We start from the raw sequence: 15,702 nt of genomic DNA on the forward strand, positions 1-15,702 counted from the left end.
GGTTTGAATTATTTTTTCTGGCTAGCGCTTTTAGCGAGTTAGTTTTCTACGGAATGGAGTCGCTAACCTATGCCCAACCTTCCTTCTTTATCCGGGCTTGGGACCGGCAGTAACTCTGAGAGAGTTATAGGCGGAGTTGGATGGAGTGTAATGGTGGGCGGCCTATTCTCCTCCACGAGGAGTAATAGGCGTAAGTAGGTAAGTAATGAACTCGTTGACACAAGATGTAGGAATACTTGATATAGAATAAGTAATAACCACTAGCTATGTTATATATACGTTGATCCTAGAGTCAGCTGTAAGAAATAATGTCTAACTGCCTATAAATTTGAGAAGCTTTAGTCTTTAAATAGATGAATCCCAATGAAACGTAAATGAACAGAAAAGAACTATAACTAAGATTTGTACAAATAAAGAAACTTGGTGAATGTCATAAATTTAGAAGAAATAATTCAACGGTTGACATTCAATGGTTATGACCATTTGGAATGACTGTTTGTTATGAGACAAGTACCACTATATATTAGCTAGATTTACTATTAACTTTTACAATGCCATGTAATAACCTGATAAACTTATTCATAACTCCTAATCATTAATGATTAAATATGATGATAATCTCTTCGATAGGTCATTTATAGATATCTTTATAAAGTAAAGCATTACAATCAACCTTTAAATCAATTAAGTCCCCTCTTATAATTTAATAACGTTGAGTATGAAAAACATTTTCTAAGTCATAATATGAAAAAAAGAAACAGATTAGGAAAATGTAAATATCATTACGTAATAGAAGATTATTTCAACCTGATAGGTCCTGGGTTCGAATATCGCGAGGCGGGATCATGAATGTGCACTGCTGAAGAGTCCTACAATAGGACGAAACGGTCATTCAGTGCTTTCAGGTTTTCCATGGTGGTGGTCTAGCTTCAATTGACACATGATCTCAACCATTGAAATAACCATAATATCCCACAAAAACCCCTTCTGATAACAAACTTTATTAGTTTGTTTCATAGAATAAGAAGAAATGTCAGGTTATACTGTAGCTAGTCAATAGAAAATGAATTCTAATATGAAATAATCATAAAATGTGTCTATTTATTTCTTATTGCTAGTTGAATTCCATTGATCAAGATGAAAGTATATTCTGGGTAAAAGTAAAAGTATTATCTTAGTGAAAAGTCATAGAGAATTCCACAATATTACACAGTTTATTCATGTTATTATTATCATTATCAAAATATGACTTTGTGTAGATTGCAGTAATTTGAATAGTTGAATTCATCAGTTGATCTATGTTAGACAATCATTGGAAACATGAAAGCATTAGATAACCATTTTGTTCTAGTATGAGAATCTTCAACACTGCGTATCCATAATCTTGCATGTGAGGGATCGAACTCAAAACGTTCAGTCATATGCGAGAACACTTGACCTCTAGGTCATTGAACCGGTATCCAATGATTTTAATGTTTACCTTTAATTGATCCATGATCTTTCACAACGTTTCATTATCAACAGGATTATCAATAATATTTTTTCATTAAATTAGTAGCACAATTCTCAATCACGAACATATATATATATGATTGTCAAAACAATATGTAGCAGCAGCCTCTGAATCAGTAGACCTCAACATACACAAAGGAAAAACTAAGATCGTCAAATACAACATGAAGAAAACTAACGTTACAACACTTAATGGCGAAACTGTGGAAGAGGTAGAATCCTTTATGTACCTGGGAATTATCATCGATGAACAAGGAGAATCGGATGCCGGCATAAAGGCGAGGACATAATGAACGCATTGTTAATTCATTCAAACTAATAGTCACATCAAGAAGGTACAAGTATTTATAAATAGTTGTCTACACAAGATACTCAACATCCATTGGCCAGATACCATCAGCAACAGTCTACTGTGAGAGGGGACAAACCAATTGTCATCTGGGGAGTAAATTAGAAATAGACGATGGAAAGGGATAAGGCATACATTGAGGAAATCATCAAACTGCATCACGAGGCAAGCCCTAACTTGGAATCCTGAACGGAAGCGGATTAGAGGAAGGCCAAAGAACAGAAGCGTATATGATGGAAAGGATGAATAACAACTGGAGAGGATTTTCCAGTACAGAGTTAGATGGAAACTGTTGTTAGGTGACCTATGCTCCTTCACGAGTAGTAGTAACAGGCATAAGTAAGTAAGTAAGTCAAAACAGTATGACTTACATCTTACTATAAGTTAATACATATTCTATATCATTGTATTAATTCATAATAGGAGTCTCATTTACTTCTTTTCTTCTTTTTTCTTTTTTGCATTCATTCATTTAGAATGCATTTAGAATATTTTACAATCGAATGGATTCTATCAAATATAATCTGGTTTATTATTATTATTTTAAATCATTTACAATTCTATTATCATTATTTTATTCATATTCAATTCATTTCATTTATTATTGCTAATCATTTATTACATAATAATAACAATAATAATAATAATAATCATGATCCAACTATTCAATCAATTCATGATCCAATCATTCATTCCAATGATATCAATAATAATAATAATCCATTCATAATTCCTTATTATAATTTAACTTATACAATTACAGAAAATCAACCAATTAATTATTTTATTGGACAAATTAATATTGATTTATTAAAAACAATTAAAATCAATAAATCATCAAAATTATTTCCTATTTTATATAATTCATCAAATAAAATCAATATATTTTATAAATTACAAAAATCATCTAATTATATTACATTAAATGAAACAACAAGTGTCTTAGTAACAAAAAATTTCATTGATTTAGAAACATTATGTCCATATTATTGCCATGGTAACAAATATTATGCTGAATTAATGATTAATGTAAATATATGGTGCTATAATAATAATAATCATAATAATCATATAATTAGTATTATTAATATTAAATTAATCATTATTGATATCGATGATAATTCACCAATATTTCCATTAAATTTAATCAGACCCTATAGAATTCAATTAAAAGAAGTGATTTATGGAATTGGAAAATCTATTGAATTACCTAAAGCAATTGATATAGATATTAATCCAATTTATTCAGAAATAGTATATCGTATTGATCCATTATTACCAAATGATCGATTATTGATTTTTAATACATTTCATTTAATGATTAATAATGATTCACGTTTATTACTTATATTAAAACATGATTTAGATTATGAATTAATAAAAGAATATAAATTTTATTTAATTTGTTCATCACCAAATATTCAAGGATTAAATTATACATTTAAATCAACTATAGAAGATCGTTTAGAAATTATTATAGAAGTATTGAATATTAATGATATAGAACCAATATTTTCACAAACAATCTATGAAATAGAAGTAATGGAAAATAGTAAAGTGAATACAGTTATATATCAAGTAAGTATAATGTATCTATTTAATAGTAGTTGATTATCATAGAATTCAGTTGAATGTGTTGTTAGATGTCTTCATTGGTTGATGAATTGAAGTTAGATATGAACATCGTTGGATGTTGGATGGTTGAGTGCTATTAGAGGTATGAAGGCGGTTATCACTTCCCGGTTGCCCACACCGTGGAAGGATTATTCTGGAGGTAACTGAAAAGAAAATTGGATTAGAGGTGGTCATAGTGACCTGAGAGTGTGACCGCAATGCCCAAGGGACAACTGCTTGAGGTCGGTCACACACGACCTTTTTATGAGTAATTTCTGGGTTAGCTCCGTACTTGTTGAGACCTTACCACCGGAGACGGATATCCGTGGGATAAGGTGAGGTGTGCATTTTTAGGGTCGACCTTTTCTAACCCCACCCCTCCTTGTGGAAGGCAGCATCGGTATCATGCTGGTTGTCTGAAGAAAACACCTTACTGCTGTCACACCTCTGTACAATCAGCAGTACGACTTCGGCTTCGGACCTTAGGATTGTTGTTTTTAGTCTTACCGTTCTTCAACCGACCTGTCTGATATGCTAGGACCGTGAGGAATGATTGTCCCAGCCAGTATAGGTCGACTGGTTCATCACGATAGGCAAGCCCGACCACCACTTCAAGGTAGCAACAACGGTCGGGATGCTGGATGGATCAGTGGTTTATAGGGCTAAATGTCATTGCACAAGAGACTGATAGGTTTTCAAGTATAGTCTTGTGATGCAGGATTGTGGATACGAACTGTTGAGAAGTTTTATATTAGGATGAAACGGATGTTCAATTCTTCTAGGTTTTCTATGATGAAGTAGCCTCAATGGATTCATGATTTCAACTAGTGAAATTACTACAATATCAACAAAACCCCCTTCTGATATTAATTAGCATATACTCACTAGTGACTGGCATCAAGAGGTATTTCCTGGAGTTCTTGTGAGGAGCAGTGACCAGTAGAGTTCAACCGAGTCTGTTGTGAGATTGTAACTCAATGAAGAAAATGGTGGACGATGGAGCAATTTTGTGGATTGGTTGAGACCAGACATTAACACTATTGAATGCCGGATCAGTGATCAAGAGATTAAGCGTCTGCGTGCAACACCGATAAGTCCTGGGTTTGAATCCCGCGCACTGGATTATGGACGCGCACTGCTATGTAGTCCCATACAAGGAGGAAACGGCTGTTTAGTGATCCCAGGTTTTTCATCATGATCCAGATATAATTACTTCGTGAATTCAACGAATAAATTACTAACTCTCCACAAAACCCCTTTCTATTAGTTATTTATTTCTTTGAAAAATCGAGTAGAGAAACATTTCTTTTTATCTTCCATTTATGGTCTGTTATATCTACTAATTTGTCTATAAGTATCAATCTACTTCAAATTTATTTAATTGTTAAATTTGGTGACATTCTATTCATGAAATTACAATGAAGTCCTAAATTCAAGTGGCTTAATAATGTATACATTGTGATCCAGAGATTTCAATTAATAGCCTGAATTCAGCAAAAATTTAATTCACATATTTTTATATTTTATAATTAATCTGACAACTTACTTAATTTTACTCACGCCTGTTACAGCTCATTTAGGAACATAGGCCATTCAGCAGCATTCTTCAGCTAACTCTATCCTCGAAAATCATTTTCAGTAGTTTAAAGTAGCCCCCAAATGCCCTCGTACGAACGAGAAAGGAAAAAGTCAACTCTCCCTCTCGAAATGCTCTCACATGGGCACGAGCTTACAACCACTTACTTACTTACTTACTTACGCCTGTTACTCCTCGTGAAGCAGCATAGGCCGCTCACCAGCATTCTCCATCCAACCCTGTCCCAAGCAATCCTTTCTAGCTCCTTCCGGTTCTTATTCATCCTTTTCATATCTGCTTCTATTAACCGACGTAATGTGTTCTTTGGCCTTCCTCTTTTTCGCTTCCCTTCAGGATTCCAAGTTAGGACTTGCCTCGTGATGTAGTTTGGTGATTTCCGTAATGTATGTTCTATCCATTTCCATCGTCTTTTCCTAATTTCTTCTTCAGCTGGTAGTTGGTTTGTTCTCTCCCACAGAAGGCTATTGCTGATGGTATCCGGCCAATGAATGTTGAGTATCTTGCGTAGACAGCTATTTATAAATACTTGTACTTTCTTGATTGTGGTTGTTGTAGTTCTCCAAGTTTCAGCTCCGTACAGTAGAACTGCCTTGACGTTCGTATTAAAGATTCTTACTTTGATATTGGTTGAAAGTTGTTTTGAGTTCCATATGTTCTTCAATTGTAGGAATGCGACCCTTGCTTTGCCGATCCTCGCCTTTACGTCTGCATCTGAACCTCCTTGTTCATCGATGATGCTTCACAGGTATGTGAAGGACTCTACATCTTACAGAGTTTTGCCATCAAGAGTGATTGGATTGCTGTTCTCCGCTTTGAATTTGAGGACCTTAGTTTTCCCTTTGTGTATGCTGAGGCCTACTGATGCAGAGACTGCTGCTACACTGGCTGTCTTTATCTGCATCTGTTCGTGTGTACGTGATAGGAGGGCTAGGTCATCTGCGAAGTCCAAATCGTCTAATTGATTCTGAGCTGTCCATTGTATTCCGTGTTTTCCTTCAGATTTTGAGGTCTTCATAATCCAGTCGACCACCAGAAGAAAGAGGAAGGGAGAGAGTAAACAGCCTTGTCTGACTCCGGTCCTTACTTGGAATGCATCTATCAGCTGTCCTCCATGCACGACCTTGCACCGTAGTCCGTCGTATGAGTTCCGGATAATATTGACAATCTTCTCAGGAACTCCGTAGTGTCAAAGAAGTTTCCATAATGTCTTCCTATCTACACTATCAAATGCCTTTTCATAATCAAAGAAGTTGATGCATAGTGACGAGTTCCACTCAACTGATTGTTCGACGACAATCCAGTGTTGCAATTTGATCTGTGCACGACCGATCCTTACGGAATCCAGCTTGTTGATCTCGAAGTTGGGCGTCTACTCCATCCTTCATCCGGTTCAGCAACACTCTGTTAAAGACTTTCCCTGGTATCGACAGTAGTGTAATGCCTCTATAGTTTTCACATTTGCTCAGATCTCCTTTCTTTGGAATCTTGACAAGGTGTCCTTCTTTCCAGTCCATTGGCACTTGTTCCTCCTCCCAAATCTTTTTGAATAGAAGATAAAGCATGCTTGTGGTTGCTTCGATGTCTGACTTCAGTGCTTCAGCTGGTATGTTGTCGGGTCCAGCCTCTTTCCCGTTCTTGATTTGTGCATACAACCAATACCAGGGAAGTTCTACTCACGGCCTTCTCACGGCATTAATGTTGTTTATGAGATTGAGACGACGAAAAGCGAACGTCTAGAGCTTGAACCGGGTCGGCGGACTAGCAAGGTCTCCCTAAGGGAGTTGGAAAACCCTCATTCCAAATCAATGGTGCACATGGGCATCAGTATCCTGAGGGAACAAATGGCGTATGAAACGATTATTGACAACCGGATGCCATGGGACTGCATATTCTAAATTTGCCCCACTGCCTTGTGGATTAGACGTTTAGATCGAAGGCTCCGAGTGTGGTCTCCAAAGAAACCATCTGCTTCGGTTTAGGCACCCGGGCAATATTCCACCCCTCACATAAATCGAATGATTTATGTGGCGCATATCTATTTCGTGCCTCCCTGTACCAATGTTTATGTGTTCAAATAAATAAAAATTTTCCAGTCGCTAGTCATTCTTTTCATTTCTGCTTCCAATTCTTGAGTCAGAGTGTTGTTAAGTCTTCTTTTCCGTTTCCCTTCAGGATTCCATGTTAACACTTGTTTCTTAATGAATTACACTGCATAAATTCTATTTACTGTTTCCTTTAAATCTACAAATAATGAGTCTCAATATGACAGATGAACTTGAGTAATCGATTTAATTATTCATTTAACATCAAAAATTGACTAAGAGCCTTCAGCAAAACCCCTGAAGATTCAAGTTTTGATCTTTAATGGATTCATAATTATACTTTATTGAATTATTATTCAAATAGGGGTATCGAAAATGTATTGACTGTTTGCCAGAAAAAGAAATAAATTAGACAGACAATTAAGTTACAAAGACAAATTAAAGAATAATTTATATTAAAATTACTTATAGTCTAAATACACATATTTGAACCAGTTATATGTACATTAGGTCCTGGGTTCGTATCTCATGAGGCGGGATCGTGAATGCGTACTGTTGAGAAGTTCCATACTAGGATGAAATGACTGTTCAGTGCTTCCAGGTTTTTCATGATGATCTAGCTTCAATTAACTCATAATCTCAACTATTGAAATTACTATAGTAATATCCACAAAAACCTCTTCTGATATGTACCTTAGCTTCTACTTTAATATACAGTAGTATTTGTATAGATTTATAAAATATAATAAATCATTTACAACAATTTATGTGTTAATGATCCCAATAATGGTAATCTCAAAGGAATACATAACTAATCATAAGCCACAGATGTGACAGTAGTGTCAGACATTATAGTGAATATATGTAGTAAATAAGTAATAGGAATAATAAATTCTTATATTCATAGTTTACGCTTATCATGTTTAGTTATGTGATTTAGTTCATTGTTATTATTATTATTGTTATAAGCAGATATAGATTGTGGCTAGCAGTGAAATCTAAGAAGAGTGTTTCATCCAATTAAGGGAACATCAGCTAGATGTACATATATTCCAGAATTGATATTTACTCCGGGACTCTAACCCAGTACCTGGATTTCATTGTCAGCCACAATCCATTTCTGCATATAATACTTGTGATTCCAGGCAATATCATGACAATCCCCACAGGATACAAATATATGCCATTAAGAGACTGATCAATGACAGCTTTAAATATCAATAAGAAGATTCAAACAACTGATACAAAAAAATGGCTTGGTATATTAACTTTGCAAACTACTTTAATTAGGTTCGTATATGGTTTCACATATGCATAAATATATTAATGTACACTAGAGTAAAGCTTAATAAAATGTAGGTTGTAAAGCAATCCTGTTCATATATATATATATGAATGGTTGCGCATGATCACTGATCTGTTAAAGTCAAACATTAACACCGCTGGGTTCCGCTTTAATGCTCTAACAATTAAGTGTTGGTGCGTGAGATCTATGGTCCTGGGTTCATGTCCTGTATGTGGGATTTTGAATGTTTATTTCTGAGGAATCTCATACAGGGGACGAAACGGTCGTTCAGTACCTCTAGGTTTTTGATGTTTGTCTAGGTTAGATCGACTCATAAATTCAACTATACGATCTCCACAAACTTATTTTAACATAATCAAATCGTTCAGTGACAATTAACAGAGAATAGCTGTGAATATTATCTTATTAAGCTACTATTAACACATTTTCTTCTTAGCATGCTTATCATATCAGTGAATAAAGTGTTCAAAACTGTTAGGTAAAAAGATATAAGAACAGTTTATAAACGGAAAATAAACCAAACAACCTATTGACGACTGAACAGGAACAGTCAAATCGTTCATCTCAATCGAAAACACATATGATTGAGCCCAACTTAGCTTAGTGAAATATCAGTCTGTTGATCATTTAGTTATCTGCACTCTGGTTCACACTTTTATAATTGAATGGCTGTCGATCTGTGTTTTTTTTGGAAATATCATTGCTTTTGAAGTGCGAAAGTATCAACGTTTCATAATTTAGGAAGTTTCAAGATTATTTCTAAAGAGTGGTTTATCATAGTTAAGTACGCATACTTTGTACTAACGTACATGTTGGTCATTATCTCTGATCTTGAGCTAAGTTGATTCTTTGGTTTCATTTATGAGAGTTAAAATCACAGGAAAATACTCGGTAGACTATATTGCTCACATAGGTGGATGTAGTTTATCAGAGGCATATGTGTATATTCATGTAGCTTTTTAAGTTGCATGTGTCCTAATGCACGTGTTATACTTGTAGTGTGTGCTACTCCATTGACGTTGACAGATATATAAGTAGTATGCATCATCAATCGAAAGTGAAATGCCTGACGGCAGAAGATTAAAAAGATCGAAGAAAAGAGAACGAGAACAGAGAATGAAGGGTGTAGAAAGGAAAGAACAATGAAGTCTGAGACCGTTGACTGATATTTTACAAATGAACTATTTACTATATGATTCTCAGATTTTCTTAAGACGTTCTGTAATTTTGTATTCGAATACATTCGATTATTCCCACTTATGTTCTCGTTCACTACAATACTTACGTGTGTTAATGGTACATATATCAAATAAAACGCGTACATGATAGTTAAGTCTAAGATTTACCAATGATAGTTCTGTTAGTCACAAGAAGGTTTGATATATGTATTAATATGTTCACTGATGTTCAATGGAAACAATAGAAACTACTAAATATTGGCATATGTTACTTAGCCGCATGATGCAACAGCACAATTAGCTATTCATTGTTATAAAATTATAACTGGTTTATAAGATAAAAAGGAGTCTTCTTAAATACTATAAATATTCTATGTGAATTAGTAGCTTATTATTAATTGAATTAGAGATTCATAAGTAAAATGCAAATGTAAAATTCTCAACTGACGAGAACTAACAAATACCGATAGAACATGGATTTTGTCCATAGCATTAAGTTTTTGCCATACTGTGGTGCGTGCTACTTATTTTGGTATAAGTAATATATGACGCGAGTCAGGAATGTAATGTCTGGCGGCAGAAAATGGGGAAGATCAAGAAAGGAAGAATAGGAATAGAAAGCAATTAGTATAGAAATGCAAGAACAATGAAGTCCGAGACAATGATTGAACATTTTGCAAATTAAGTATTATAGTATGGTTTTTCTATTTTACCAAGTAACTCTGTAATTTTGTGCTAAATATAATTCGGTCGTCCTCACCTGCGTTCTCCTTCACTACAATACTACAATACGAAATCAATGGGTTTGATAATGTTGTCTAATGAGTCATATGTTTAGCACAAAATCTATACAGTTTGGTTTCTGTTATGATGGGATGAAAAGTCAAAATTCGATTGATTTACTCAATGTGATGATTACTCAGTATAGTTTTTGATTGAGATCATGAGCCGATTGATGTTAGACCACCATTGAGAAACCTGTAAGCACTGGACGGCCGTTTCGTCCTATTGTGGGACTCCTCATCAGTGCGCATCCGCAATCCCGCCCGCGGGATTCGAACCTAGGGCTGCCAGTCTTGCGCGCGAACACTTAACCTAGTGGACCACTGAACCGGCTGGCATCCAATGGTGTTAATTTCTAACCTCAACCAGTCCACTCATTATAGTATTTGTTTCTGTTTTCAAGATTGACATTTTATTCTATATAACATACGATGTTCTTGTATGAAGTATTTTTAAGAAATGTGATTTATTCTGATTATTAATCAAAAAATGGGTGTACAAATCAATATATAAATGAGTGTGTTTTCGACTAGACTTGTCGTCGTGGTTGTTTGTGCTTTTAACTGCTTGTGAAATATGTTTCCACGTTTCGAACTTGGACTTGCCTTTCTAGTTGGTAGGGCTGAGGCAAGTCAGAATAGCTAGTTTATTGGTCTTTGGACACAATGACTTTGTTATGTTCGCAGACAAGGTGGACTCGTAATCACTTCAAACATACCAAATTTGGCGACGAGGTTGGAGAAAACGTTGATCCTTCAAAAGTGGGATTATTCCTTCGAGCAACAGCTGAAACTCATGCAGATGTTAGCGGGTGTAAAACTTATGTCTAACACTCAATCAAGCACTTCTAATTCTATTATTACTGCACCATTAGTTGATGTTATCGCAAACAGTATCTCTGAGTTTCATTACGATCCTGAATCCAATGTTACATTTGATATTTGGTTTCGGCGTTATGACGACTTATTCAGATTTGATTTCGCTAATCAGGATGACGCTTGGAAAGTCCGCTTGCTGCTACGGAAACTGGGTCCTAGTGAACTAGATAGATATTGTAACTTAATTCTGTCTCTAAACCCACGTGTCCGCCCGTTCTCGGACACCGTCCAGTCCGGAGATAATTCCTCACTATTCAGTGCACGCTATCGATGTTTGAAGCTGAATATGAACGAAGGCTCTGAGTTTCCTACGCATGTGGGTATTGTAAACCACGAATGCGAACGCTTTCGGTTGAAGTCACTGACTGAAGATCAATTCAAAACCCTTATTCTCATCTGCAGTCTTGTTTTGGTTTTTGTGATTCTGGCTGCTTGTGGAATATATTTCCACCTTTCGAACTTGAACTTCTCTTTCTAGTTAGCAGGGTTGGGACTTATTAGATTAGCTAGCTTATTGGTCTTTGATCACATTGACTTTGTTCTATTCGCAGACTAGGTGAACTCATAATCTCTTCAAATATATCAGTTTCAGTTCATTTCTATTCATTACTGTAGAATGTTGTAGAACTTGATATTCATATCAAAATAACACTTCAAATTATCCTTCATGATAAAGATCCTTCTGAAATATAATTAAATAAACTAGAGATAACTTTTGTTTCTTTTAGATTATTCAATAAGCTGTAAAACATTAATTATTCTATAAATTAGATTATACTACTAATAAATAAGATCACAGGCTATTTAATAAAGTAAATGAGAAATTCACGACAATTTAAAGTATTCACTTTGAGGTATTAAAGTTAAAAATTATGTCATTAAATAAGGAAGAGAATCAGTAGTTTTGTTAGTAGTCTGAAAAAAGCATTAATAACAAGTTTATTTTTAATAGTTGAATACATGAATCGATTGAATCTAAATCAACATGGAAGTTTGATCAGCCTTAATTGGTTGGTGTCTGACGAAATCTCAGCATGGATCCGGAAAGTTCATTTGACTTTTACCAACTTACGTCACCTATGTCGAATGTGAAATATCCGTCTATTAATTAAAGGACGAGTATATTGCACGGTAGTTTGTTCTGTTCTTCTTCTACCATTAAGGGTAGATTATACTCGTAAGCTACTAGTATTTGACCACTGATGCCTTAGAAATATAGCCAGCATCTGCTGGGATCACTGGGTAAGGGTATTAGGGAATGATGGTAAATCACTTGAAGAGGTTGTGAATCTTCATCCACTGAAATGGTTGGGCCACGTTTTGCGTATGCCTGAATACCGATTACCATGACGCGCAATGCTGACTAGTATTGAGGATGGTTGGAAGAAAGTTAGGGACGGCCAAAACAAAACATGGCATCAGTCCACAAAATCACTAACTTCTAGTCTTAGCCATGTTGACAGATACACACTACTTGGTTGAAGTCTGTGTGACCATTGTAACCAGTGGTTGGAGACTCTGAGTGACATGGCTTAGAATTGATCACAATGGCGTAGATGTATACACTCTTTGTCTTCCTTTAAACTATGAGGTTAACATCGATTCATATCTTTCTTTCCACGAACTAATTCTATCTTCCTGTACTATGTCCTGATATGCAATCTTTTTTTATATATTACCACCACTGAATTTACTATATCTGGTCCTACGTTGTAGTTGACTGACTGACCATGGAAAACCTGAAAGCACTGGACGGCCTTTTTGCTCTAGTATGGGACTCCATAGCAGTGCGCAACTATGATCTCGCACGCGAGCGCTTAACCTTAAGACCACTGAGTCAACATCTAATCGTGTTAATATCCAACTTCAACCAACCCTACACCATTGTCTTCAGTAAGTCACTCCCAATCTATTTTTAATAGAATCACAATTTGATCAATTCCCCAAGATGAGCCACATTTAAAGGTCATTTTAGTCATCGAATCTTTAAAGATCATATAATACTGAACAGTTGTTTCATTTGCTTTCTAGATTCGTCAACATTCTTTCTCGATGTAACCATCGCTACTTCACTGGTTGCACGACTTAAAATAAGAATAAGGTAATTAATTAATTACGCCTGTTACCCCTTACCGAGTAGCATAGGCCACCCACCAGCATTCTCCATCCAACACTATCCTCAACAATCCTTTCCACTTGCTTCCAGTCTCTAATCATTCTTTTCAACTCCGCTTCCGATTCCTGACGCAGTGTGTTCTTCAGCCTCCCACTCTTCCATCTCCCTTCAAGATTCTAAGTTGACGCTTACATCGTGATGCAGTTTGATGATTTCCTCATTGTATGTTCTATCCACTCTCAACATAATTTCCTAATCTCCTCTTCAAATGGAACCTGACATTTTCTCTCTCACAGTAGGCTGTCGCTGATGGTATCCGTTCAACCGACATTCAGTATCTTACGTAGACAATTACCTATAAATACTTGTACCTTTTTCATAACGGTTCTGGTAATAAGAATAATGGTTTTGTCATTATTCGTTATTTACATATTGTTTTATCGTAAAAATTGATTAGAAATAGAATTATTAGATAAATTTCAAGACCTTAAATGTATCTTAATGTAGAACAAAAAATAACCGGGAATGACAACATCATATAAGAACAGCTTAACCTAAGAGATAAATTCATTTGGTATATTACTAAATCACTTAAAAATCCAAGCCATTTATAACACATTTTTGTAAGCAGTGATGGATAGTGGCTAGCAGTGGAATCCAGGACGTGCGTTTCGTCCTATTCAGCATACGCACAGCATGCACCTATGCCAATAGCAGACTGATCAATTGCAGTCCTCAGTATCAATGGGGAGATGCAAGCCAAATAATACCAAGTGAATTTAAATTCACCCCATTGCACAAGCAAGTGGCTATCAGGACTCAGTAGCTGAGTGGATAACGCGATGTCGTTTGAAGCGAATGGTACTGGGTAAACATTAACTCTGAGCTGCAGGTACATCCAGCTGACGAGTTCCAAATAGGACGGATTCCATTGCTAACCACTATCCATCATTGCCTACAAAAATCTTGTGAATTAAGGCAATATCGAGACAATACGCATAGTATGCGCATATGCCAATGACAGACTGATCAATTGCAGTCTTAAACCTCAATGGGAAGATACAAGTCAAATAATACCAAGTGTATTTATAACGCATGTATTCTAAATGTTATCTTTGTAGAAAACTGTTACAATTTCACTAATCTGAAGAGAAGCAAACTATATATTTATGTCACTTATCACTAACGATGTAAATTTCCAATTGTGGTATGCGCTACTGATCTAGACAGATACAAGTAGAATGCATCACCAATCGAAAATGAAATATCTGGTGAAAGAAGGTTAAGAAGATTGAAGGAAAGACAATGAGAACAGAGAATGATTGGTATGGAAACAAAGGAACTGATTGACATTTTGCAAATGAAGTATTCTCTATACGGTTCCCAGATTCTACTAATATATTTGACTATACCCATTTGTATTCTTGTCCACCACATAACAACCTGTCCACCTGTAAAATCTATAAGTTGAAATGTCTAAAAGAAAAATACTGTGAACGAAAAATTCGGTCACAACTATGGAAGTTAAGATAGATAATATTTTAGGATAAATCTGTGGCAAGAAGTCAATAACAAGCAGATGTTTATATAATCAGAGAGGGATTTTGTGGATAATTTAGTAATTTAATAGTTGAATTTATGAGTCACTTGAAGCTAGACCATCATAGTGAACTTGGATGCCCTGGACGGCCGTTTCGTCCAAGTATGGAGCTCCTCAGCATGCGCGTGCACGATCCAGTGCTCCCAAGATTTTCCATGGTGGTCTAACATCAATCGACTCATGAATTCAACCATTGAATTAAGATATTTATATAATGGTAAAAATATCATTTCCATGAATGTTGGATTACTGTGGTGAGACTATAATTTATGGGCGAACCAATCAGATTTAAGATAAAAGGTACCAGATTCTGGTGAGAAATTCACCCATCCATTTGATTAACTAGAGCTTTGGCATTATAGCTGATGCCAGTTTGTGATGAAAACCCTAAATCTAATACCTAACCTTAACCATCAGTTGTAAATCATAATTCTAATTCCTCACACTGGTTTACATCCCTCATTTGATCCTAGTTATTAGATGGACATTCTCATGGCCACTTTTACGTCGCTCAAAGATCGTCCATAAATTATAATCTTCTAAACAGATAGAATCCAAAAGGAAACATACATATTTTAGTGTTTAATATGTTTAACACCAGTACATCTTGTTATAGTTCGTTTATCGCATATGTAATGTAGATGCTAAGTACCATAACATTTCTTGCTATTAAAAAGATATTTAAAACGTTTCATAAATAGTACAAAGTACCACCATGATTTTGAGC

The 15,702-nt window shown here is 35.4% G+C and overlaps 1 protein-coding gene across 1 annotated transcript in view; it reads left to right on the forward strand.

Annotated features, from left to right (window-relative positions):
• Positions 1–15,702, forward strand: part of MS3_00006065 (uncharacterized protein) — a 55,897-nt gene that overhangs the window by 1,356 nt on the left and 38,839 nt on the right. Inside the window, exon 2 of the mRNA XM_051214166.1 lies at positions 2,338–3,439. Within this exon, the coding sequence (XP_051067315.1) occupies positions 2,339–3,439 (1,101 nt within the window). The 5' untranslated portion in view covers position 2,338. The remainder of the gene's footprint in view (positions 1–2,337; positions 3,440–15,702) is intronic.

Source organism: Schistosoma haematobium, chromosome 2 (assembly GCF_000699445.3).
Source record: "Schistosoma haematobium chromosome 2, whole genome shotgun sequence".
In the NCBI taxonomy this organism is placed as follows: domain Eukaryota; kingdom Metazoa; phylum Platyhelminthes; class Trematoda; order Strigeidida; family Schistosomatidae; genus Schistosoma; species Schistosoma haematobium.